At 41.7% G+C, this 27526-nt stretch overlaps 1 protein-coding gene across 3 annotated transcripts in view; it reads right to left on the bottom strand.

Moving 5' to 3' along the window:
- The window catches only part of PDE8B (phosphodiesterase 8B), a 76455-nt gene extending 49787 nt beyond the window's left edge, over positions 1 to 26668 (bottom strand). The window contains exon 1 of one of the 3 annotated variants that reach the window (XM_074533468.1): positions 26650 to 26668. Coding sequence is in view for 2 of the 3 variants with exons in the window: in XM_074533471.1 (XP_074389572.1) it covers positions 20346 to 20657 (312 nt within the window). In the remaining variant the exon portion in view is untranslated. Of the gene's footprint in view, positions 1 to 20345; positions 20799 to 26649 lie in introns of those variants that run through there. The other 2 variants (XM_074533471.1, XM_074533467.1) reach the window with 2 other exon arrangements.
- Between the last annotated feature and the right edge of the window lie 858 nt (positions 26669 to 27526).

Here is a 27526-nt window from a genome sequence, read left to right on the forward strand (position 1 = left end):
ACCTGAGTTACCTCCTCAATTAACATTACTCTTACAGTAGTAGATAGCCTGAAAAATGTAGTTGTCTTGGCTTCCATTGTTTAGAATAAACTATTTAGCATTTTACTGAAAGTAAACAAAATCACTAAGAAGATTATGCACCTCAACAGTCTGAGAGCAGTCAGAAGCAGCACCTGAAATCCTGGTGTGCAAGTACACATGTAGGTAATTATGGACTCTATTACAAAGGTTAAAAGGGAAAAAAAACATTTGACTCAAGGCATGTGCTGTGGTGTCATGGTTTGACCCTGGCCAAATGCCAGGCACCTACAAAAACCTCTCACTCACCCTTCCTGCTACAGGTGGACAGAAAAGAGAAAATTTTGTGAAGGCTTCATGAGCTGAGATAAGGACCGGGAGAAAACGCTCCAAGAGCAAAATAGAGTAAAATTATATTTATTGAGTTTATTACTAACAGAATCAGAGCAGGATAATAAAAAGTAAAACCAAGCTCTTAAAGAACACCTTTTCCCCCAACCCCTCTCTCCTTCCCACTGACAGGGCAGGGAGACAGGGCGTGGGGGTTTTGGTCAGTTCATCACCCCAGGTTTTCTTCTGCTGCTCAGGGGGAGAAATCCTTCCCATGTGAGGCCGTGGGGTCCCTCCCACAGGACACAGCTCCCTGTGAACTTCCCCAGCATGGTTCCAATCCACGAGCAGCATTCCTCCCAAACTGCTGAGAGTCCCTCCCATGGGCAGACAGTCCTCCCAAACTGCTGCAGTGTGGTCACTCTTCCACGGGGTGCAGTCCTCCAAGGACAGGCTGCTCCAGCCTGGGAGCAGGGCCCCCTCTCTCCACAGAGTCTCCCCTGGACCACAGCCTCCTCCAGGCATCCACCTGCTCCAGCACGGGCAGCTTGAATCCCTGCATCCCCCATGGATCCCCATGGGCTGCAGGGGCACAGCTGCTTCACCATGGTCTGCACCATGGCCTGCAGAGGAATCTCAGCTCCAGTGCCTGGAGCACCTCCTGCCCTCCTTCTGCACTGACCTTGGAGTCTCCATGTTGTTTCCTTCACATGTTCTCATCTCCTCCTCTTCTCTGGCAAGGAAAAACTGTGCTCACTTTGTTTTGTTTTTCTTCTTAAATATGCTACCACAGAGACATTACCAACATCTCTAACTGGTCCAGGCTTGGCCAGCAGCATGTCCATCCTCAGAGCCACCAGGGATTGGCTCTGCCAGACATGGTGGAAGCTTCTCACAGAAGGCATCTCTGTGGCTCCCCTGCTACCAAAAACCAGGCTGCACAAAACCAACACGTGGTTTAGTTCTACCGTATTTCCAACACTATTCATTGTAGATACTGCTAGCTTCCAACACCAGCCCTAGGCTGCAGTGGTTACCAGGCTGCTTCTTCAGACATGCATGATGGATGTCACCATCAGAGTGTTGGCTTTGTATTACCCCCTCTTACTTCTTGTCTTGGGTGGGCATTGCTGGAATGCATTTTTTCCTGGTTCAAAGAGGTCTGTTCCTATCTTCTTTTGCCAGCTCCTGAAAGCCACCTACATACTATCTCAGCCTAAAACCTCTATAAAACACTATATTCCTCTTGCTGGAATAAGCCAAAAAAACCCCCAACAAACCCCAGAACAAGCATGTTCTGATGAGAGTGAGTCATTTATTGAAGTTTTCTGAATTGTCTTGCAGTTAGGAAAAAAACCCCTTAGCATTGAACTTTGATCTATATTTTACAAAAAAACCAAAATAAATTCCATTTAAGAACAGGGCATTGTGCATAAAGGACAGACACATGTCCTTTGAAAACATAATGTTCTCTCCTCCATGGTCCTTCACACTGTCAGACAGCGTTTGTTTTGCAACACTTCTGTCTTGACTGTTGAGTTTGGGAGCAGGCAGTGGAAAACAACTAGCTTGGCTTCTGATTAAAACTTTAGCATCCACAAGATATGTCTTAGAATTATGTCTAGGAACTCTATTGAAAATATCCCCAAACCTCCATCAAAATACAAAACCCAACAACACTTCAAATTGCAAATTCACAGTACAAACACCAATAAAAATTAAACCTTCCCAAGTTTATAGGATAACAGACATCTATGGATACTTTCCCCATTACAGTCTAACATTGACTTGAAAATCCAAAACCAGTATTTAAATACATGTCAAAATTAACTACTTTGCCATTGACCCTTTAGTTAGAAACCCACAAATAGAATTATTCCCAGAGCAGACCCTACCATCTCAAGTATCATGAGTGATGCTGCCTCCTGTAACAAAGCCTCCAGCTTAGCACTGTCTGTTATTGTGAAACTACAAATTATCAACATGAAAGTCTGTGCCATGTCTCACACTACAAACTGTGCAGACAATGAAAATCAAAGCCAAATTATCATCAAAATAAACAGCTCCAAGGCTCTTATGCTGACTGAATAATTCATGATCACATTTAATTCAGTCCAAGTTTCTATTCTAGTTTTGACAAAGCCACTGCAGCAAATCCAGACAGCAGAAGTCACGTCTCAAATACTCCAAGACTGATACCCAGATATCACACTCTGTGATATGCACAGTGCCTTGCCCACTTGTGAGTCATCAAACTAAGCCACAATAGACTGGGTTACCCAAACCCAGCATTTCCACCCTCTGTGTTTTGTCGTTCAAGACAAAAGTGTTCACAAAGGTCATCGCACCTATTTTACAATTCTCAAAGACAAAAGACTTTTCTAATAGGGCACATGGGCTGATTACCCAAACAGAGATGTTTGGCTACCCAAACAGAGATGAAGAGTGAGGAAGAGTAGAAGGAGCATTTATACAAGGTAGGTATAAGTGACATACATGATATGGTAAAGAAAAGGGAAGCTCTGACTCAGAGGAACAGAGAAGCAGGTGTTAGATGCACCTGAAGAATTCATACCTCACAGAAACAAGAAATACTCTGATGAAACTTAGTTACCCAGTCTTACAAACTTGAATGCAGTCATGAAAATTTGACTGCCATTATTATATTCATATAAAGGCAGGTAGCATAAGCATCTGATTTTAGGATTTAACTTTTGCACATAGCTGCAATCCAAATAAGCTCTGCAAAATCATGGAAAGAAGGCATACAATAGACCTTCACCTGGTTGGCTGAACCAGTGCAAATTACTACTTACACAATAAGCAATAATAATTTTGGTATTATTTATCACTACTTACACAGTATGTGCATGTGAAATTAAAAGTTTTCTGGAAAAGTTTTTTTTTGGACATTTTGTTCCAGTCTTACCAAAGAGAAGCGCCATTAAATTAAGTGCCATGGTTCAGAACCAGCATTACAAAACTCATGCAAATGTTCTACAGAGACCTCTTACTGCTACCCCAGTTTTTAGGTACTGACATCTCTTTGAACACAATATAGTCATTTTTCTCCACCATTAGGATTGTTCATTATGAGGATGTAATTATGCAACTTACTACCCACATGTTACTGAGAAGATTTTAAAAAATTGTACACACAGGGAAGCACGACCCTCTTGCAAATGTCTTGCCAATCAGTTTTCTCCCATGGCTTCTGCACATCCACAGCATAAACTTCCACCCTTAAGAATCAAAAGTGGAAGTTCTGCCTGCTGCTGCAATGTTAAATGCCAAATTTTCTCTCCCCAAAGAAGAATTGCAATTGCCTAGTTTCAATACTGTGGATGTTGAACCCAACTCAGCAATTGTTTAATTCTATTTTATGAGCAAGATTTCTGGAGACAAAAAGGGCTTCTTGTGCAGTTAAAGGCAGCATAGTCCAAATGTTCAGGACTTCACTGAATTAAGCCCTTACTAAGCAACAGGAGCCATATACCTGTCATGAACTGTGGTATCAATCTCCTCTTCAAGAGATCACATGGACATTAGAATCCTGACACTTTCCAACCACCTTCATTAAGAAATCCAGCCCCTGAGAGCCATAAAATATTTTAGTTTCAATTCACAGACAAACATTTGCACCATCACAGATTTTATAAGGCATGATGTCTTCACTTCAGTAGATTAGACCCTGTATCATGGACAACTCCAATGAATAATTGCTTATGTGTAAATTATTCACACTGTTACACTACAGTCCATGAGATTACAACAGAAAAAGCTATTGCTGAGTTTTCTGTTGTATATCTCTCTCATATATCTCTTTATTTTACAGTTATCTTTGGAGGTACTCTGTCGGGAAATAAGTTGTATTCCCTGTTAATATTGTACTTATTACAAGTGCATGTCACAAGACAGGAAACAGTAACTTCTGTAAGTTTCTTACTGGGTCCCATCCAGTTTTCAAAGAAGTTAAGAAATATTTGATTGCCATAAACTGAGGGAAAGGAGATGATGAGAGAGCAGCTAAAGCGATCTGGGCACTCAGGCCACTTGTACTACTCTGTGTCACTCTGCAACAGAGTTCTATGGAAGAACAAAAATATTGAGATATATTGAACAAAAGATGCAATAGAATATAATTTTATAAAACATATGGGGTCACTCTTAAATGAGTGCAGATAAAACCATATTTAAATATTTATAAAAATATATATTAAAAACATATAAAATCACACATTTTCAAGAGAAAGAAATATAATAAACTAGTCCTGTTCAAGACTGCTGAAAAGGGTTTTTTGGAATGCCACAGGCAAAGCTATTAAAGAAAATGAAGAAAAAAACCAACTGCAAGTTAGGTAGGGTAGCAGAGAGCCTTGACTGCAGGAGTCATAGAAATGAGGTGAAATTTAAACAATACAAAGGGCTATGTTGCTATCTGTTAGAAGTTTCTTAGCTGAATACAACAGAAAAAGCAGACATGACAGCTTAGGACTCCCATCAGTAAATCATAGACCAGAAAGAAACTTTTTCAAGGCTTTGATGAAACTGAAGAAGATATAGGAGGTGGCTTCCAACAATTGCAAGGGCCAGCTATCTGACCCAAGAGTCCAGAAATTACATTTTACTTCACATAGCAAGTTGCTGTTAAAGATCAAATACTTTCCCAAAGCAAATAAGAGACTCTGAGCTGGGAGACCTTCTCCTCTATAATAAAATGTCTGTAATTGTTACAGTCAAAGAACATAAAAAGGTCATTTCTGGGCACACACACAGAACACTCTGACTTGCTGACTAGTCCCACCTGTAGAAACCCTGTGATGAAGTGTTAATGCAGATTGCTGGATCCTCCACTGACTAACAAAAGAGCACCCCATACGTTTTCAGTTATGGTATTGCAAATATATCATTACTATCCCTTACAGAATTTAGACCTCAAGTCTTCCAATTCATATAAAATTACTAAAACAATGAATTTTCACATATGCAGTTCTTGGAGAAATCCCATCTTACCCCTCAATGGCATGGACCTAACCAACTGCTCCAAATTTTGCTGCCAGACATGTGTCATAACCACCCCAGGGCTATTTTAGACTTCTGGGTACAATGCCCCTGAGAAAAAGTTAAGTCAAATGAGTGGTCTGGTTTTTCCAGTCAAGCTGGATGGTTCTACTTGTGCCCTTAAATATTTTGCTAAGTCAGGCTTCAATGAAGATCAGGATTGTAAAGACATAACAGCTGCAGAGGGTCATATCAAGCCACCAAACTAACATCATATCTCTGAGAATGGTCCACACAGGATAACTTGTACCAGACCAGCACAAGCACGTGTGACACCGCCCACATCCATTCCCTACTGAAGGCCTTAGACATTTCCAAAACATACAGGAGTAATTTTTTACTTATTAATCCTCCCAAAGAAGCTCTTTTACTTGTTTTTGTACTGTTGCTGGGAACTCATGCTATGTGCACCATGGAACACTACCTCCCTTTTTTATATAGAGCTGAGAAGCACAGCACAGCCTGACACATTCTGTAATTTGCAGTCATTATGTTTTTCATAGAGACCACCACGTAACAGATACAGATTATTCAGAAAACTGTCATTAAAAATAAAGCAAAGACATTTTTAAGTCCTCTAGGTAGATATAGTTGTATTTTCAAAGGTGGTGTGAATCAACATACCCTGAATCCACAGGGGGTCTGAGATGACAGCTCTGATTGTCCTAAAGGCAATTTTACAGTCAGCATGGTGGACTCACCATGCAGAGAGATCTGTTCTAAAATGGGAATTTGCCTTGTGTACTCAAAAAAACAAGTGGCCTTGACACACCACTGCAGTACGTATGAATCTGCAGTAGGTCAGGGACAACAGCTCTGATAGACTTAAAGGCAATTTTACAGTCAGCATGGTGTACTTACCATGTAGAGAGATCTGTTCTGAGATGGGGAATTGCCTTGTGTACTCCAGAGGACAAGAGGAGGTCTCAGGAAAAGAGCCCCCACAAAAGTTAGCAGAAAAATGAGAAAGGTGAGAAGTAATTTTGCAAGTCATGAGAACTATGGAGAGTTTATAGAAGCATGCACTGCACACCCATTTCAGCATCAATTTTTATGAAAATAGGTACTGAATACAAACAAAATGCTGAGAAAATGCCATTTCCCTATAAAAGTCTGAAGTGCTGGCTTATCTTTAATGTTATCAAAGTTTCTTGTGTTTCAATTCCCCTTGCAGCTTCTAGCAGAGACACACATTCAGTTGCAGATACAGTTTGTCCCATAAAAGTTTAAATGAAATGCCTTTGTATTAACTGGCTTTCTAATATTTCACTTCATTGAAAAAACACTCCAAAAATATACTATGCCATTAAAAATGAAAATTAAAGGAAAAGTCATTCTCTAATCTTGCATTTTAATTTCAATGATGATGTATGCAGAGATATTTTTTTAATTATTCAGTCACTTATACCACATTCAAAATATGATTGCCTCAAAACACTTACTAGGAGTAAGCTAAGAAATATATATTTGGAAGTCTACAAAGGCAAGCTAAAGGCAAGGCTAGGCACAGTTCCCGTCTTTTTGGAGAGTGGGATCTTCATCTGTGCCTTGAAACTACCCTTCCAGCCAAGGGAGTTTGCTCCCACTTGGTCACACTGAGACAACCTCTGTGGTGTTGCAGGAATCCTCATCCCAAAGCAGAAACTGTCTCCTCAGTGTTCTCTGGGGGGAAAAAGCCACAGCATGAAAGGCATTGGGCCATCTCAGAGCTTGGGACACTGAAATGACAAACTTTTCCTATATCAGATCATGAAAGAGTTTACCCTTCTTCTGCATATAATAAAATAAAATAATTTTGTCATTATTGATCATGTTACCACATTGGGAAAATGAAGAAGCCTTACCTGTGATTACAGCAAATAAGAACTATTCCTGCATTTCTCATGTATACCGGTTACTTTGAATTTTCTTTGTTACATGAGACGCTTGCCAAAAAGTGTAGTATTTACACAGGTTTAGGCACAGGTTTGCACAGTCTTTACACATGTTAAAGTAACTAGATTATACTATGAACACAGTAATTTCACTGGTACCCATGACAAATTATTCCATTGTCATGGAAGACCAGTGAAGAGGCTGTGACTGTACAAATAGGATAAATACACTCTAATTTGAAAAAAATTATAAGCATGTTTTACTACTAAACACTGATTCTGAGAAAGAAGCAGCTGCAAGAGTGCCCATCTTATTTAAGATGGCTTGGTTTAATGATTTTCTGTGTTGCCCCTGACAGGCAGACTTGCGGTTGTTCCTACCTGAGATTATTACTTCTCACTGAAATGTGTACAGTATGAAGCAGCACAGCAGTCTTCATGAATTTATATGTACAGCAGAACATACACGACCCACTGTCATACACTGTACCCTTCAGTTGCTGCCAGCAATAACAGGAAAGCATTTCATCCATGTGCTGCCTCATATGACTAGGTTCTCCACGAAAAGAAACATCATGACAACAGAATCAGCAACAGCCTACTCATCTACCTTGCTTAGTTTCTTTTGACAGATTTGGGATCAGAAGCAAACCAAATAAGAAACCATATTTATTTAAAGATTGATTGCTAAATTCTTCACCTTAGTGCTCCACTTAATCTTTTTCTTCAAAAGGGAATGAACTTCCATTTCAGTATGTGCTCACTGAACACATCTGCAAGTATTAAACACACAGTGGAGCTGAATCTGTAACTATATACAAGATGTTATGGCTGATGGTGAGATGAGTAAATAATCACTCATTTTATTTTTCACCCTGAATATTGATCTAACAGTGCAACCTCTACCCAAGGTGTGAAATACATCATCACAAGAAGTTTAAAAAAACCCCATGTCCATTACCAAGCAAGGAGGAAGAGCCGCAAGCACTGTAATTCCATTTGGGAGACACTGGGCCTTTTTAGATCTGATCTAGTTGCTCAATGCCACCTACCTTTATAATAGTGTCACACCACCCTTATAATAGTGTCAGAGCTGAGGTGCTTATGCACTTGGTGAGGTGCCCTAGTACAAGAGTGGCTAAGTCTCAGCAAGAGCTGTAAGGTCTGAATCCTATGCTTCCAACCTCAGAAAGGAAATTCACTGGGCTGTAGTTAGGTGTAGTCACCTGCTGAAGCATGTATCCATCCTGACAGTGTGCATTCTGCAGCTGATGTTGCAGCTATCATTAGCACTCAAGCTTTAGTAACCTAAAGTTGGTTTAAAACTACTGTGGGTATCTCTATGGTAACATGCTTTTGGACCTCCGCACTGCAGCATGAAGTTAGCAGTACCAGAGAGGGAGAAATTTTTCAGCTGGATCCTCCCAGCTAATAGAAGATATTAATGTATTAGAAATAAAGCCTTTTGAAGAAGCTGTAAATCAGGTGAATGTTTTTATCAGAGTATAACCAGAATCTCAAACTGACTATAGTAAGTTCTAATTTATGAATAAATGAAACATTTTTCCCAGAATTTTGTGGTTGAAATATTTCTCTTGTTGAAGCAAAATTTTCAAATAAACAGAAAATCCAATTCTTACTAACTTCCCATTAGCATACAAGTCAGTTGCCGAGTGAATTTTTAAGAAGGCAAGCAGGAAACATTTGAAAGAAGATTAGAGAAGATGTACAGAAGGCTCTTCCCTGTTTTACGCTTAATTCTGTGACAGGCAGCATGAAGGTACTTTTTTCTGTCATACATTTATGCTATGATTTTTGCCTGTCCATGGCATGCATATTGATCATAAAAAAGAAGATATACCTGTATTGTAAGATACTAACCACTTCAGTCAATACTTGGAATACACAAAGAACAACCCTTCTTCAGAATGAGGAAGAATGATTGAAGATACTTAGCAGCTAGTAGAAGCAGGCTGTGAACTGTGACCAAAAAGAACAAAGAAATTCACACATTTAAATGTATCCTGTAAATTGCCATTACCTCTGCAACCATTTGAAAGGGCAAGGAGAGGGGCAATAAAATAAATAAAATTTATTTTGGGAATAAAGTCAACCAAAACTGGAGGAAAGAGGCCAGCAGACAGCTGACCCAACCTGCAGATAAGAATGCAGCAAGTATATGTACAAACATACAAAAAATCTCCTATTGTTCAAAGAAGGCAAACTATCCTCTTCCTATGTTATCACTTCCTCAGTGATCCTATGCTGAAAGAACAGGTGAAAACCAAAAATCCTGTGACAGGGACAGTGGCAGATCAATGAAAGAAAGCACTGCTGACATCTCCATGTGATGCAAATCTTGTAGCTGCACCAATGCCTGGCCACTACCCCCCTCACCTACCAAGAAATGTTGAACAGTTATCAGGGGGAGTTAGAAAAAAGCCAATTGGAGCAGCAGCATAGCTCAACTACAGCTAAAATAGCTAAAGGCTGTGTAGGAGGTATAATGCCAGCTGTTTTGATCCCTGCTAGCCCCTTAGCCACAAGAGAATGTATCGCAGCCCAGTCATTTATTCCTATTGAATTAAAAATAAAATGCGGGGAAATTTTCCAAAAATCTGAATAGCCTTTTGCCCACTGCCTATCTAAAAAAAGCCAGATCATCATCTCACTGATGTCAGTGTTATCCTTCCAGATGCATGATTTGCATTCTAACATATGGAGTCGCAACTTCTGAATTTGTACTACTGGACTATATGTATGCATTTCACATTTCTACAGGGGGCTGGAAGTGCGAAATGGCACCAAGTTTTAATGTTGCATCATTAAACATTGTTTTGTACAGTAAACACTGTATTTTAAGCTCAGTGATTCATTAGATTTTGAAATAAAATGCTTCTCTTTCTTCAGTGGTGGGAAACGATACACAAAAAATTCAGATGATTAAAGGTCATCCTTTGATGGGCAATCATGTGCATCAGCCATGCAGGAAAACACTATTCTCTGACAAGAACTCACATGTGAGCTACAGAAATACAGCACCTTTTTCAGTATAAAACTATCTACAGGTCTTTGGATATTTGCAACTGAAAAATAACAATAAAGTGAACATGAAAGTAGGCCTTAAAGGAGTTACTTCCAGCACAGCAGATTTTTCAAATCTAAGGTGAGGTCACAGATAACTTATAGCTCCAAAGGGGCAAAAAATGCTTCATCTAAAAATAGCCTCTTGTATAAATGCAGCGGAACCCACGATAAAGATTCCCTCCTTTGAAGACAGTTCATTACTGAACTCTTTGAACTGTATAGATAGTCCCTAAGCCACTAAAAAGGCAGAGGGCCAAGAGAGATCTGTATGTGCATGAGCTGTTCTTGTTAATGTGTATCTGCAACCAGACACCCATTCTGGTTGACTGTAATACTCATCAGTCCCACTAGTTTTTCTGGTCTCAATAATTTTATATTTCACTTTCATAAACTTGAAAGAAAAAGTCTGACATCTCTACCACCAGGATGCACAGAATATAACTTAAAATCATGACATTTAAAATATATTGTCTTTAAGACTTGCACAACTCTTGTCTTGAGTGTGAGCCCTAAATAAATCTATCAAACACATAGTTTTTAACCCAGTAATGGTGTGAGAAAAAAAAAAAAGTTCTGTTGCTCAGTCCAATCTCACCTAAAGGACTAGAGTAGTAAAAGCTCTGTCACACAGAACCAAAAAAAATCCCAGAATGTATCAAAGAAACCGTTGCTCCAAACAAAATGATACCATTTATATTGTTACATTTGAAAGAAAACAAAACCAAAAAACCATGAAGTTTAAATGATTCCCATGCACCAGACTCACAGAGCTAACACATTGTGTGAATTCCGTCCTAATTGGGATGGCAATACACAAGTCCCTGCTGACATTTAACAAAGTTATCACAGAAGTTAGACTAAAACCAGTTACATCAGTAGTATCACCGTTTTGGAACAATTATGATTCTTAGTGCTAACTTGTTTTGCTTTGGTGTTATTTTGTTGTTGTAATTTTGGTTTTGGGGAGAATACCTTTGCCTCTTATTGTCAAAACTTCTTTCAGAAAGCAGGTGGTTAGTGATCTTCAGTTTGTCTAGACTAATATTAGCTACTTCTTTCTTGCTTTCTAATGTTTGACTATAAGATGCAGGAGTCCTCTGCTACTGTGATGGGCTCATTAATAAAACAGAGACAAGCACAGACTAACAAGTGGCTTTAAGCAGTAGTGGGTACAGTTTTGTACGCAGAACATCATCTAGGCAATTTCTGTTGCAACAGCATTGAGTGGTAAGGATACGTTTTTGTTGTGCAGCTCTAAGATTTGGACAGAAATCTCTAGATTCAGACATCACATCTCCTCAAGACTCAAATCATCAAAGAATCCAGTGCCACCAAGAAAAGACTTTTATTTCCCTCCAAAACACCTTTCTACCTACATGTCCCTTAAGCCCCATTCCCTTTGGTATGTCTCTGCCCTGAACTCCTCCAGCCCATAACACAGAACCCATCCACAACCACCCCAGCTTGGCTAGACTGATCATTTTTTTACTACTTGAACAATGATATCTCACCTGCTTAGTCCATCTCAGATCTTCACTTCATCCATCTCTTCTCTAACCACCCACCACACCATCATAGTACTCCAGCTGACCTTTTTGACAAAAGTAGACAAAGATTTCCCAGGTTTCCACCAGCACCCTGTGGCTGCCATCCAGAGCTCCAAGGGGAAGGAGAGCTGTCCAGCAGCTGCAGATCAGTACACCACAACCATGAGAATGCAAGAAATCTTAACTTTTTTGTCTTGCTATCCTAGTCTACACACTACAATTTGGGGTAAAATGCAACAGCCTGGAACAAGGCCATGGCAAAGGTGTTTGACACAGCAGTTACTGACTTCTTCCATGAGCCACAACACTGCTTAGAACATTAACACAGACCTAAACATTTAACACATGTGAATGGATTTATTCTGGAATGTAATATAACCAACCTTTCTGAAATCTTGTGATTTTTCATAATATAATTAGACAGCTGTTTAAGAAAGATCTGTCTTTATGACAAGGAGGAAGTAATGATTCATCAGGCAGGACTCTTTGGAGTGTATGGATTTCAGGGAAGCAATCTTGAAAGCGAGAGAAAGAGAAAGCCACAACAGCCAACAGTCCAGTGAGAAGAGTACTCATGTGGGAGGACCTTTTTACACACTTGCAAAACAGAGACTTGAGCTTGGGTGTCCATCCAGAAAACACCTGAGTCATCACATTAACACCTATTCTGGGGTCTCAGAAGAAATTTTATTAACTTTGGAAAAGAATACACACAAAAAGCTAAACCTAATTTTCTCTCTCCTTTTCTAAAAGAGGTTTCTTGGTTTTTGGGCTCGCACAATGGTTTGATAAATTGCATTTTATAATGGACATGATAACTGCAGGGGAACAATGATCATTGACAACATTCAAGTCCACAGTGCCCTCAGACAACCTTCTAAATCTGCAGCAGAGGAGGAGGAAAGCCTCTCTTGCTGTTTCTGTAGCAAAATGGCTAACCTAAGAGAAAAGGGAAAATTGAGCGCTGGAATTAGCTAACACCAGAGACCTCATGTTCAATTCCACATTCAATTCCACTGATTTTTTTTTTTACAGCACTGAAAGGTATACCACCTGTAACTATATCACTATTTGATGAAAACATGCATATAACAAGACAGGAATCAGATCTCACTCTTCCAAACAGAAACAAATGAATTGTAATTAAATCTGACAGACTGCAGCTCTATATGAAAACTGACTGTGAGCAGTTTCTCCTAGGCTTACAAACAGATGTTGAATAGCTTGATTTTTACTACCTATATTGCTTTAAAACTCCCTTCTGTCCATTTCATCAGTGGATGTTACTGACCCTACTGATGCAGAGTCTCTCAACTATCCATTGTTCCTTTGGAATTCTTATTTAAATGTTGTTTAATAATATCTATACACACATTCACACCTGGCTGTATTGTCTGTGAATTCTATGTACTGGAATCCAGGTGGCCCAGATCTCTGCAATTCCTGCTCCATTTTTCCATGCTATGAAACCAACTGCATTGGTCCAATTTTCCCATTCTTTTGGACCAAAAGCTGCCTCCTCAGATGCAATCTGAATCCAGGATAAAAGGTCAATTAATTGTAAATCTACATCAAAATTAGACATGCATTTTCAAAGTGAATAACTCATGTTATTAAGAGTTTAATATTGAGACAGTTTCTGAAGTAGCACCATTTAGATGCAGGGTTTCTCAGCATAAATTTGCACTCTACCCTTTCTACATCCAAGATATGAAATATTTGGCATTGGACAGCCAAGTCAGAGATTTACAGGGTAGAGATATACAAGGATTTTTTAAAACTATTCTCCAGAGTACCTTGCTATTGAAAGAGTCAGAGGTAATATAAAGGAACAGCATGTCTCTAATGCATTTTGTTCTTTTACAGCTGACAACAAGGGTGAGAAAGACATTTATAAATAATTGGATGCTGAAGGATAGCACTGTGGTTAACACAAATGGCTGAACTGAAAGGGAAAAATAAACTTCACTGGCAAATGGACTAATGGTCCTCTCAAGTGAAGAAAGTTACCTGGAGTAGACATTGCCACCAAAAAGCTGTACAGAACATCACCTTAAATCAGAATTAACAATGTATCTTTGCACAGAACTTCTTCCTCACACAGAGGGAAAGGTGACTCAAGCTTCATAAGCCAAAAGCACTGGTGTTTTGAGGGAGCTGTGGAAGCTCCTGCACAATGAGCTCATTCTACGTTATGGTCTGTGAGATTGTCCCAGAGAAGATGCCCTCAAACAAGCAAGAGGACAGCCATGTGTTGTGTTGCTGCCCTGCAGCAAGGTGACTGCTGGTGACTTTCTGGGCCAGAAATGCACCTACTGATCTGTGCCAGAGGGAGACAGTACTACACAAGAGATCATCAGGTGGTAGCTAGCTGTAAGCTCATGCCCTCAACCACTTCAAACACACAGGCTGCTCTTCACTATGCTCTGTACTTTGGTCTTTACATGAGTAAATGTGATTGTTGATTTCTTAAGCTATAATCGTGGGTTTGACAAGACTCACCAAAAAAAGGTAAATGCTGCTGCATCATAAAACATTTCACATGTTATTTTCTAGCAGCCATACAGGTACCTCCAGTGTTCACTAAAGGCACTTTTAGAAAAGTTACATGGACAATAGAGAAAATGTTGAAAGAAGCTCCTCTGAAGATAAAACCTCAGTCTCATTCTGTGCATATCAAACAGTAAAAGAGGAAAAGAGATGCTGCTAATGGTCAGTTTAACACCACTTGGTATTTTGGGCGCTGAAAGACAAAGTCTTAAAATAAATTTTTACTGAAGGACTTAGAGGGGTCCTGGACCTGTTGAATTCTAATGATGAAACTATTGAGGTCATTGTTCTCTTACAAGCCTTCAGCAATTCTCTTTTCTTATACATGTGTGTGCGCATGCACATGTGCTCATTTTATATTTAGTGATATAAATGCATATCATCCAGAGCAATTGTGGAAGTCCAGAATGTTGTGTGACTCAATGTGAAGTCATTAATCAGGCTTCTTTTTGCCAGGTGGTTTAATATTTTCTGAAGAAATGGTTTTATCTGTTTTGTAACAGTTCTTCTGTCTAGCATTGCTTAAGAACACAACAAGAGTGCTTGCCAAAGTTCACCGGCATCATTTGAAGAAGGAATGGAAAGGTCAGATACAGAGCAGCAACTGTATTAATTTAAGATACCGGGGCTTAGTCACAGAATAAGACCTCTATACTAGTAATTTTCTTTAGGGTAAGAGCTATTCAGGCCAGCACCTCTCAGAGAACAGCTAGCCTAAAACAACAAGGTCCTGCACTGTAATATATTTCAACAGTTTTTGGCCTGCTCAATTTTTTTATGCCAATTCTGCAGTCCTCAGCTATGTTCAAGAAGTGTCTTATGTCTCAGGTGTCCTACTGAGTTGTGAAATGAACCTTCATCACACTAAGTTACAGAGCTGGGAGGTTTATTTTCTAGGTTTACACTACATCTGGCGTGTTCCACATGCCACAGAACTTACTATTAACCAGTTAAACCATAGTACACCTCAAACAAAACCAGAAGTGCAAGAAGTACCCGGACTTTTCTTATACATGGTACTGCTTGAAAGACAACAGTATTTCAAATCAAGGCAATCCAAAAAAACCTAGGTCCTTGACATTTTGAAGAGGATATGTCCCAACACTTCCACCTTGGAACTTAACACAGCCAACACTCGTAAGAGATACTGTCCCACTGTATTTTTGCTTATTTCTGAGCTTTTCTTGCTACAGAAAAGCCTGAAAATGGTGAAATTCTACTGCTACTGTGACTGATCAAGAGAGGCTCATAAACAAGTTTTTCTTTTCTACAAAGAAGACAGCATAAGAAGAACCAAATCATTAAACCTGCTGTTCTTGTAATTTTAAGAAGAAAAATATGATAAAGTAATCAATGGAAGTCTGCAAGTTGTTTGCAGGGTTTTTTCCACCTAGCTAATATGTTAGCAACACAAGCTTTGAAACTTGTCTGTTGCTGTAAAGTTTTGTTAATGCTGAAGTCTCAAGATGTCAAGAAAATCAGAACTTTTCACAACTTCTGCTTAAGACTTGGCCATAATTAAAAGATGCAAACATATATAAGGGATTTACATTTTCAAATCCCCAAGGATTTGAAAGGAAGTGTCCAAAAGACTGTTTACTTCTTGCTAAACAGCTTGTACTTCAGAACAGCTGCACTTCAGAACCAGCAGTAACTGAGCAATGGGTCGAGCAGCCATTGTACAGTCAGCATCTTCTCAGCTCATTGTTATGCTTCTGTGATGGATGTTAAATGCCTTGTATCTTTATAGAAAGCTGATGGAACATGTGAGATATTAATACTCTTTCTTTTCATGATACTGTTTTGCTTTGTTAAGGAGGGTACAAGGGGAAGGAATGGCTGGTTTTTTTCAATTGAGTGCTTCTGCCCAAGTACTTCAAGAACAGAGTGTATGGCTGAGCACCAAAAACTGTGGGTCCTATCCCAAATCAACCTGTAACAAGTCCACTTGAGATCTTTGTCAGGCAACCTGTACATAATTGTTTACAAGGCTTTCAAGATCAAAAGAAACACACCTACCCACCAAAACTGCTGACTGGTTACTCACAACAACATTGCCAGTGGGATGGGACCAACACATCTCAATGCTCTGAACAATTCATAACTTTTCATTAAGGAAAGAAGAAGAAAAGAAAAAAAAATTATCTTTTGTAACACTAACCTCATACCAAATGAATACAGATCAAATACTTTGAAAGTAAGGTTTAGATAAGCCATATATTTTAAGTGACATTGGATCATTTTTTCTTTGGTTGGCTTTTATTTTTTATTTGAATTGAATAGGGTTGAAATTACTACAGGTTGATTTATTTTAAGGCTCGTTTCATACTATAGTGTGGATGAGTTTTAAAACATTGTATAAAAGCAGGTTCAAATGTAAAGTGCAATACTTGATTGTGAAAACAACTAAAGTGCAGTTTAGAACACAAAATGAAGACACACCAAGCAATATGGTGTCTTTTGAAACCAAGACACATGGTTTGAGTGTTTTGAGCAGTTACAGAACAGATATATATATATATTTTACTATATAATAGTGCTAACAGCCAGTATATTGGTTTTGTCCTCTAATTCACTTAGATGAGATTTTGTGGTGGTTTAACCCCAGAGGGCAACTAAGCCCCAGACAGCTGCTCATTCACTCAGTCATCCAGAGGATGGGGAAGGAATCTGAGGGGTGAAACTGAAATAACTCATGAATTTGACACTTTAATAGGTAAAGTAAAAGGTGCACACATGAGCAAAGCAAAAGAAGAAATTAAGTCACCACTTCCCATGGGTAGACAGGTGTAAAGCCACCCCCAGGAAAGCAGGGCCCATCATGTGCACTGGTACTTGGGAGGACAAACACCATCACTCCAAATGTCCCCCGTGCCTTCCTCCTCCTTTCCCCAAATGTGATGCCATATAGTATGGAATATGCAATATTGCTAATACATGCAACCAAGTACTACAGCAGCAAAAACCAAGTGGTATTTCTAGACACTCTTTCCATGCCAAAATAAATTATATTATTCTTCACTTTTGAGCTTTTATGGAAATAAATATTGTTATCATGTACTACTGCAGAAACATGTTTCCACACTTTTCCACTTCTTATAATCTGTCAAGTACAGTATACTATTTTGCCTTTATGATAGTTCTGTAATAACCCAATCCTGTTGTAGTCAATACTTCTATATGATGTACAAAATCAGGTCAGGAGACTGGCAGTAAGAATGGCAGCTCTAACTCAACTAAAAAAAAAAAAATTACAGATCCTAATTATTTTAAGAATGTAAATATTTCTACTAAATAATTGAAATAATTGTTACATAACTTCAAAAACCCCAGACACCTAACAAACTCATAATTTGTAAAAAAACGTGAAGCTATCAAAAATAACCACAATTCTGAACCACAGAATCATTTAGATTGGAAAAGACTGAATATGGCACTTAGTGCCATAGGCTAGTTGACAAAGTGATGTTAAGTCATAGGTTGGGCTTGATGATCTCAAAAGTCTTTTCCAACCTAGTTAATTCTGTGATTCTGTGAAAAGACATCCAAATTCAAATCCAATCTTTGACCAATCACCACTGTATCATCACAGCACAGAGTGCTACATGCAGTCATTTCTTGAACAATTCCAGGGATGATGACTTTATCACTTTCCTGCCAGTCACTCCCAATGCTTGACAATCCTTTGTGTGAAGAAATTCTTCTTGATGTACCACCCGAACCTTCCCTGGAGCAGTTTGAGGCTGTTTCCTCTCATTCTGTCTCTTGTCTGGAAGAAGAAACCAACCCCCACCTGGCTGCACACTCCTTTCAGTTGCAGAGAGTGGGAAGGTCCCCCCTGAGCTTTCTTTTCTTCAGGCTTCTCTCTCAACCCCAGCTCCCTCAGCTGTTCTTCACAGGACTTGTGCTCCAGACCTTTCCACAGCTCTGTTTCCCTTCTCTGGACTCACTCCAGCACCTCAATGCCTTGTAGTGAAGAGTCCAGAACTGGACACAGGATTTCAGGAGTGGCTTCACCTTTTCTGAGTACAGAGGGTCAGTCCCTGCCCTGCTCCTGCTGCCACAGCATTGTTGATCCAGGCCAGGATGCCATTGGCCTTCTTGGCCCCCTGGGCACAGCCTGGCTCATGTTCAGCTGCTGCCACCAGCACCCCCAGCTCCTTTCCAGCCACTCTGCCCCAGCCTGTGGAGCTGCCTGGGGTTGGTGTGACCCAAGGGCAGGACCCAGCACTGGGCCTTGCTGAACCCCAAACATTACGATACCAATCAGAAAGTTCAAAACCATCTGAAATACATGCAGTTTAAATAACCAGAAAGTTGGGAAATATATTTGTTTGTAACAGCACATAATGTAATAATATATAGTGAACAACTATTGAGAACCAAGTTATGACTCTAAAAAATTTTTTTTCCCAATTCTTCCTATTTTCTTTTCAATTCTCATCTTAATTGTAAAAGTGTTTTGATTTTGCTCTCCTCTTAACAGGAGAAAAAAGAAATCATATTTTAAAAAATCATATTTTGTCTTAAGTATTGCACTCTGACTAGTAAAAAAAAATCTATAAATCCAAGAAATACAAGAATTGTTTTACTCCAGCCATGCTTGAATTTTGTCCCAGTTGTTGATGATGCGGGCTCCTGATCTGAATGAGTAAAATAGTAAATGTGACTGCAGACAATTCTACAATTTTCCCAGCATTTGAACTAACAAACTGACAATGGGCCATGGGGGTTTTGCGTTTTTTTCTGTGATTTCTCCCACTTATGTTTTCCTTAAGTTTTCCTACTGCTTCTGAATTTTTAAATAATTAAGGAACATTTTATAACTTTGGAATTTCTTACTGATATTCTAACAAAATACTAGGATTGCTTTGTGACATGATATCCTGCTTTCTTAGTACAACAGAAAAGTAACCTAAGATGCAGCTAAGATCATGATACCGGTTTTGTTTTTTGGATTTTTTTTTTGTTTTGTTTTGTGTTTTTTGTTTGGTTTTGTGTGTGCGTGTGTGTGTGTGTTTTTGGGTTTTTTTTTTAATTTATAAACTTTGGAAGGAGGCAACAAAACAAATTTTAATTTCTAAAAGGCTTTCAGGGAAGTTACTCTGATATTAAAAAAAAAAAAAAACAAAACAAACAACCCAACAAACCAAACAAACCTCATGGAAAAAAAAAAATCCAGCGCAATGATCTCTTTGCAAGTGCTAAACTTAAGCGAAGACGTTGATAGGCAGGTTGCAGCAGTGCCTGCCTTGGCCACTGAGAGGGGGACCAAGTCTTCCAGGTACCCTACACACACAGCCCGCTCCCGCTCCTCCAGGAGCATCTCCACAGCTCTACAGCAGCAAGGTGCATCAGCGTACGTGTACAGATCATAATGGTTCGGTTCTCAGCCGAACACCCACGCCTAGAAGCAACAGTTCATTTCAACAGATACGGCGGGAAGAAGAAGGGATAAGGTAAATAAAGCTAGCATCAAGTACTCTCTGCCATCAGCCACAAAGCTCAAAACAAGCCTTTCTCCGCTTGCTGGGTGTGCGTGGCCGATCCCAGCGCAGGGCGCCCCGGAGCCGCACCAAGGCTATGCTTCGAGGCGGAGAAAGGCGGAGAGAGCCCGAGGGGCCCGGCGGCTGCTGCTCCCCCCGGCGAGCTCCAGGCGAGGCGGCCCCCCCGCAGCAGTGCCAGCCCGGCCCGGCCCGGCCGCCGCAGCTGCGGTGAGTCAGTGGGCACTAGGGCACCGCTCCTGCCAGCTGCATCCCGCCCGCCGAGCATCCTCCGGCGGGGGAGGCGCTGGCTCCGCGCACCGTCCTCCCTCTGCCGCGGCCGGCGGTGACCCGCACCGGGACCGCCGGAGATCAGTCCGGAGCGGCGACCTTACCTTGGCGCTGGAGCTGCTGGTCTGGGTCTCCGCCTCGACGCTGCAGCAGTGGGGCGTCCTGGACCGGGCGGAGGCGCCGCCGGACTCCCTGCGCTCCTTGCGGCGGGGGCCGGCGGAGGGCGGCGGCTGCCGGCTCTGGTAGGCGAGGACGGAGGGGATGGAGTCGGCCGCGTCTGTCTTAACGAAGAGGCCGTGCAGGGTGGTGGTGCCCTGCGAGATCGTGGTGGTCTGGTGGGGGGAGTTGGACTCCTCCGAGTCCCGGCAGTATATCACACCGCTGTGCGAGACGTGAATGCTGGGTGCGCAGCCCATCCCTTCCCTTCCCAGCCACCCCGCCCCGCTGCACCGCCGCTCCGCTCCGCTCCGCTCCCACCTGCCGCCCGCCCGGGCTGCGGGGCCGCCGCCCCTGCGCCGCGCACCCCGCGCCGCCGGCACCGGCGCCTCCCCCCGCCGCTGGCGCTGCCCCGGCCACTCCCGCCCCTGCGGCGCCTCCCCGCCACCCCGCCCGCTCCCCGCGCTGCCTTCGGGGTCCCCAGACCTGCTAAGCCCCTTCCCCTCTTCGGCAGCGTCTTACGGAGCGCCGGCGACCACCGAGCTGTGCTCACCTGGGGTGGGGGGAAGTGGAGGAGGATGAGGAGAAGGATGTGAAGGGTGAGGAGAAGAATGAGAAGAAGAGTGAGAAGAATGATTATCGCTGGTGCAGCCCCCTCATGACCTAGGCAGAGAGTCTGTTTTCAAGCCTCCCGTAGGGACATTACACACATAGGTCCACAGCAACTCCAGTTGTGCTAAATACTTTAAAAAAAGTTACAAATACTTATTTTGACAGTGAAAATGCACCCTACTCTTGGGTGAGCAAATCTCAGTTGTTTGCGGGTACTCAAGGGAGCAGTTTAGAGCCACACAGCATCCACTGCAAGTTAGGGAAAATACACTAGAATTGTTTCACAATTCTTAATGCTGCTTTTCAATTAAGCCAATATTCAGTGACACAAGCTGCCATTTTACCCTTGGTGTCTGATGGCTGCCAATCCCTGTTTCCAGTCCCTGGTGAGATAATCAAGAAAAATGTTTAATGCTATAGAGATTTACACACCTTCTTAGCTTTCCACAGTGAATAGTTTCATTGACCACAGCGAAACTATGTAGAAGGTGTAAAGCTAAACATGGAGGTTTTAAGTCTTTGCAAGATTTTAGTTTAAATCCCTCTGTTTTAAATGGCACAAAATAAATTCTTCAAGAATTGGTAATGTCATCCAAGCAGTATGCTTCCTGCCTAATAAAGCACTTATCTGAAAACCAGCCATCAAGGAACACTTGTGTATATACCTTTTCTTGCTCTTGGAATATTACCTGATGTTTGACCACTCTTTCTCCACCTAGTTTCAGTGAATGATGTAAAAATACTAGAAACATGAAGCATGGCTGGTGCAAGAATTAGGATGTTGTACAACCAAATGAATATTGGTTATTTTTGGTTCTTAATGCTTTTGAAGCACTTTCATGAATTAGATTTCAGTTTACTTTTAAGTGATGATTTCACAGCTAAAATGCCTCAGTTGAGAAAGACTTTGAGCCTTAGCCTCTGCCTGTCTTGATGCAGTGCATGGATCATTGCAATTATGGCAACATAGACAGGCACTAGTCCATCAAGAAACCGGACTGAGGTCATCAATTTGTTTGACAAAGTATTTTCAGTTTTCCAGTTACCACAGTGAGTCCATGTTGGCCCTGGTAATCACAATTTTTTAGGTAACTGTCTTCCCCACTGGTTGTCACTGTTCACAAGTCAAGTTGTAGTTTACATCCTGCACATGCTACATATTTGCATGTTTGCCCACTGCCACAGTGCTCTGCTGGTGGCTATCTTTGACAACAACCTTGGAGATAGGCTCAGTATAAGTAAATGAAGGAGACTGTGCTTCATCACTCAACCATGCAGCCTTTTTTGCTGCTTAGACTGCAGTTCTGCATGAGACCTCACTGCCCCCCAGAACATAATGCACTTAGTTGCAGATGAATGTGTCCTAAAACCTCACTTAATAACAGGAGCAGCCAGTTTTATGCATTAATCGCAATACTTTCAGGTCTCTCTTCCTTTCTATTAATGTTTGGGAAACTTAAACTAGGGATTTGAGCTGACTGCCTTACAGTACAACTGAGATTTGGAAGAGAGCCAGGAGCTCAGGAATGCCACTCAGAACACATACACTTACAGGGTACATCCAAAACCCATTGTTTTTGGGTAAGCAATGTTACCCAAAAGACTTCTAAGATTTGTTGACTATCTAGTTTGAGATGTTTTTCATGAGACTTTACCCAGGTATCAATGGCATTTAGATTTTTAATAAAGGATGGGAACATAACCATATTTTGACTTTGCAGACTGAGCTTGGTGAAAATACTATGTCATACCCTAAACTGTGTTGCTAGCTATTCACAGTCCCTTCTTCTGAATTGATATCAATTATCAGATAAGTTATTTTGTTAGTCAGTCGGTCAGGTTTCCTTAACATCCCAGTATTTCAGTTTCTGCCTTGCTCCCATTGAATTCAGTGACAACTTTGCTATTGGTTTCAGGCAGCATTGCAGGAATCTGCCCATTCTCACATGGATTTCCCTTGCTTAGGTATACATTTGAGTTGATGCCAGAAAATAAGCTGTAAAAAGAGAAGTCACAATTCTGGAGAAGCATTGCCAATGCAGCCCTCAAGCAGCAACCCCCACGCTGTTTACTTTAGGGTTATGGTGAAAGAGCACAACTAAAGAGGATAAGCCTCACCGTGCAACGTGCCAGAATGCCTGAGAGGAGTGAAGGCTGCTGCAGGATGGGGAGCTATGTGGACTGCTGAAAAGCAACAGGAAACTGTGAAGACTAAAAATGCTTTGCCTGACAGCGGAATCAAAAAGTCCTAGAACCAAAGGATGGTTGAGTTTGAAAGGGTCATCTGGTCAAATCCCCCACATGCCCAAGAAGGGTGTGTGGCTGGTTGCTTGGGATGGGTGTATCTGGATGTACTTTTTAGTATCTCCAAGTATGAAGATGACAGCTCCGGACTACCTATTCATTCCAGTGCTCAGTCACCCTTACAGTTCCCTGATGATGTTCAGAGAGGATCTCCCATTTTACAGCTTCTTTCATGTCCATTGCCTCTGGACCTGTCACTGTGCACCACTGAAAGAGTCTATCCACCTTGCACCCTTCTTCAGTTTTACATTGATGAGATAGATATGCCCTGAGTCTGCTTTTCTCCAGGCTCAACAGTCTCAACTCTCATCCTCTCCTCAGAAGCACAGTGCTCAGAAGGAGCTTAGAGACACAAGAATGTAGAACAAGTGACGATCAGTGTGAGCAGAAGCTGCAGCAGAGCTGAGTGGCTGCAGAGGGGAAGTATGTCTGTCACGGAAGTACGAACTGAAGGAAAGTTAAGACTCCTTTTCCTACCATCAGTGCTCTTTCTGCATCTTGCCTGTGACAAGACAACCATGTATTCACTGAACAAGGAGAAAGAGGGAATATTTAGAGGGTGCACACTTATAGCACACTTCTAGCACACCTCTTACAGCACACTCCAGTCATGCTCCTGAAGTCTTCTTGCTGCAGCGTGCCCAGACTGATGAGCACTTAAGCAGAAGGCTTTACTGTGAGCAGCATGCACCAACCAAGGACGTCCAGAAGAAACAGCTATATTGAAGCAGAATGTGCCTGCAGAAATGCATATTTAGTATGGCCTCAGAATGAAGTCAGTGCATCCAGGCACTGGAAAATATTCACATGTATCAGTTTTTCCACTACTAAAGAACTTTTGCTGGCTTTAACTGCAACAATATATATCCTAACAAATTTTATGCTCACAGGAAACCAGTTTTTTATACATGACTAATTTCAGCATGATGAATTGAAGCATGTGAGTGCTTTTGGAAACCACAGGTTTCCCTGAAGCATCTAGTATTTTTGGGTTTTTCCAGTAGAAAGCAGTGGATATGCATTGCCGTGGTGTTTACACCTGCAAATCCCTCCAGAATGAGGAAAATATACTCCTCAAAACTTTATATCCCTTCCAAAGCCAGTCATAGGCTTCACTCTGACCTCAATATTAAGGCTTTATGCTCTGAGGAGATTGCAAAGTTTATGTTGGTATTATTGGAAGTATCATCTATAAATCCCAGTTCATTGCAGTAAGAATATACAACTTCAGAGGTCCTATTTTACAGGGACTTGAAAATCTGGTACTCAACAATCCACTATTGAAGACAGTTACCTCTATTCATGGGTCATTTACTGTAAAACCAGTTTAAGAATATATAAATAAGCCTGTACAAAAAAATAAAAAAACCATTACTGGGCTCTTAGGCTCAACAATTTCTCAGTCTTTTCATATTGGTCCAACAAATTTCTTAACTACAGTTAAAAATAACATCTTGTACACTCAGATTACAGCAAAGTCAATACCTAAAAACTATTTAAGTTATCCAGATTCCATGCACCGTTTTTAACTTAAACTAGATGTGAGAAAAATAGTCATTACAGCTAGAATAGAACTTTTCTTGGTACACCACTGTTTTGTTAAAATACCCCCGTCTTTATGGTACTTTGATAATGTATAACATATTATCAAACACTAACTTCATGCTTTTACACATCAACAATACAAGAAATCATGCCACTTGGAAGTCAAAAATACACTAAATACAACAGGTGAAGGTTACTTTTGCTTGAGAAAGAGCAAAGTGTGCTTTTCAGTCCACTCATCCAATGACTCCCTCAAGAAAGATGAAGAGGAACATTACTAACAGTAATGACCTCTCTCAAACTCAACCAAAAAAACAAAAGAATCCTTTAAAAAAAATCCTGCCCCAAATTCCTTTAATTTCATAACTTTGAAAAATCACTCACGGCAGCAAAACTGTGTTTTAATTTACCTTGATTTTGTTACACTGTCTCTGTGACTGCTGCAAATAATTGTCTCCCAGTCGCAAAATCCTACAAAAAATATACCCTCCAGTAGGTACTGTTCAGTAGAATGAGATTCCTGGAATTGCTTGCTAATCTCACCATAGAACTTGACTTTGATCTCCCTTTAACAGCCAGATTTTGATGGGCTTTGACAATGCCATTTATCTCAGTTTTGCCCAGAAGTTAATAAAATACTTGACATTATGGACATTTTGCAAGTGGGAAAAGAAACGTGCTTCAAGGGAGCAAAGCTGAAGAGAAAACTCAGTCTGGTTTCCTTTCCACTAGCACCTCTTGCCACTGTATGAGGTGCCAGGCACAAATTGTTCTGAGAGTGCAACAGAGGGGCAGGTGGCCTTCTCTTACTCTCTACCTCCTCCATCGCTTTGTGTGTGAGCAAGGAAGTTAATTGGTGCCTGCCCTTCTCTGTCTGCAGTTGTTTCTTCCTCCCTACAGGAAGGAGAAGATGAAGTCCTCATTGCTGAGAGGTGATGAGGTGCCCAGGGATGCAGATTCCCTCCTGGGGATGAACACGTGCAGTTATTTTCCCTGGAATGGGCCAAAATGGTAGTGTCCTTACTATGAGCTTTATTTCGAGAGACGCAGCAAACCTTTACTACAACATTTTGAAGAGGGAGAGTAACATATAGAAATGCTTAGCAACAACAGTCTTCAGCCACTAGCAGGAGCAACGGGTGTCAGCATTTACCCGAGGAGCCGAACTTCTGGCAGGACAGTGGCCACATACTTCTAGTTATGGGCAAATTTTCTAGAACAAGATGGATCACACCACATTTAAAAGGCTTAGGCTCCTGCTCTCGAACAGACCCTTTGGTTTGGGTACCTGTGGGCTGGCTGGATTCAAATACGTCACAACACTCAAATGCTAAGAAATGCAGCTGCAGCTCTCCTGACAGCACTGAACAGTTCCCCCAAGCAGCTCTTGGTGGTCGTTTCCTCTAAAGCAGCTTTTTCTTTGCTCGTTATTATTACTTCAACAAAAGAACTCTTCTCCCTTGATTTATTACTCCCCGGGAATATCTGCACAGAAAATCCCTCTCGGGTGGTCACGGCACCACCGAAAAGGTTGACTCCTTGGCTTTGGGGCCCCGGGCACTACAGAGCACAACTCCCGGCAAAGCCGAGCCGTGCTCAGCGGGGCCGGGCAGACGCCGAGGCGGCCGAGGCGGTGGGACACATCTCCTCAAGCCCCGCCAACCGGAGCGGGAGAACGCCTGGGGAGTGTCAGCACTCGACGGCGTGGTGCCCCAGCTTCGAGCACCCTGGAGCAGGGGGCAGCCCGTGGGGTCGTCCCGCCAGCCCCCGACCCTCCCGGCTTTCCCTTACCTTCTTCCCCGGCCCGTTCATCCTCCAAGAAGCGGAAGGGAGCGGCGCCGGAGAGCGGGCGCCGCTGCCCAGGTGAGCAGGGCTGGCACGGCGGCCGCTGCCGCCTTCCTCGGGGCCCGCCCGCCCCCGGAGCTCCCGCCGCTCCCCCGCGCCCGGCCCCGTTCTGCTGGAAGCGCTCCAGGAAGACGAGATTCGCCTCCGAGCCTGCCGTGAGGAAGGAGCGCACAAACTTCCCCGAGTTACCCGCCCCACGGGCCTCCTCTCTTGTCCCTGCGCTGGATCATTGTTTGCCCTGATCGGGAACATTTGCTAATGGGGTAAAGCGTCCGGGGAAAGTACGGCCAGCCAAGTGCTCTGAGGCTAGCATGATTTGCATGGCTAAGAGTTACACAGCTCTCTTTGAGAGAGAGTGGTAAATCCACGTGCAGAACTGATAGCTCACTGCTGGTGCTCTTCAGGATCCTCCAGTAAAACCCAGCCTCACACTCAAGGAGAAGGGACACAAATTGCCTGGAGTTGAGAAGGAGTAGAATAGCCACGATCTGGAGCAAATCTAAACTGCCAGAGGTGGCACTGAAAACATATTTCAAACAGCCTATATTCATCTTTGAGATATCCTAGTATACAGCATGTATGAGGTAGGTGGAGAGCATCATCTTGGGAATGACATCTTTGGGTTTGACTCTTTCACTTTATTACTCTTCCCTCCATGCCTTAAAAATGCCAATGTCTGCTTTTCCATTTGAACAGAGTTCATTAATATAGTCAGTGCTTTGTAAAGGTACTCAAGGCCTCAATGAGGGAACTCTATAAGATACTCTGACAACACCATAAAAAACAATCCCTACCCCAAAAAAATCAAAGGCTTGCAAAGGCT

Source organism: Zonotrichia albicollis, chromosome Z (assembly GCF_047830755.1).
Source record: "Zonotrichia albicollis isolate bZonAlb1 chromosome Z, bZonAlb1.hap1, whole genome shotgun sequence".
Taxonomy (NCBI): Eukaryota; Metazoa; Chordata; class Aves; order Passeriformes; family Passerellidae; genus Zonotrichia; species Zonotrichia albicollis.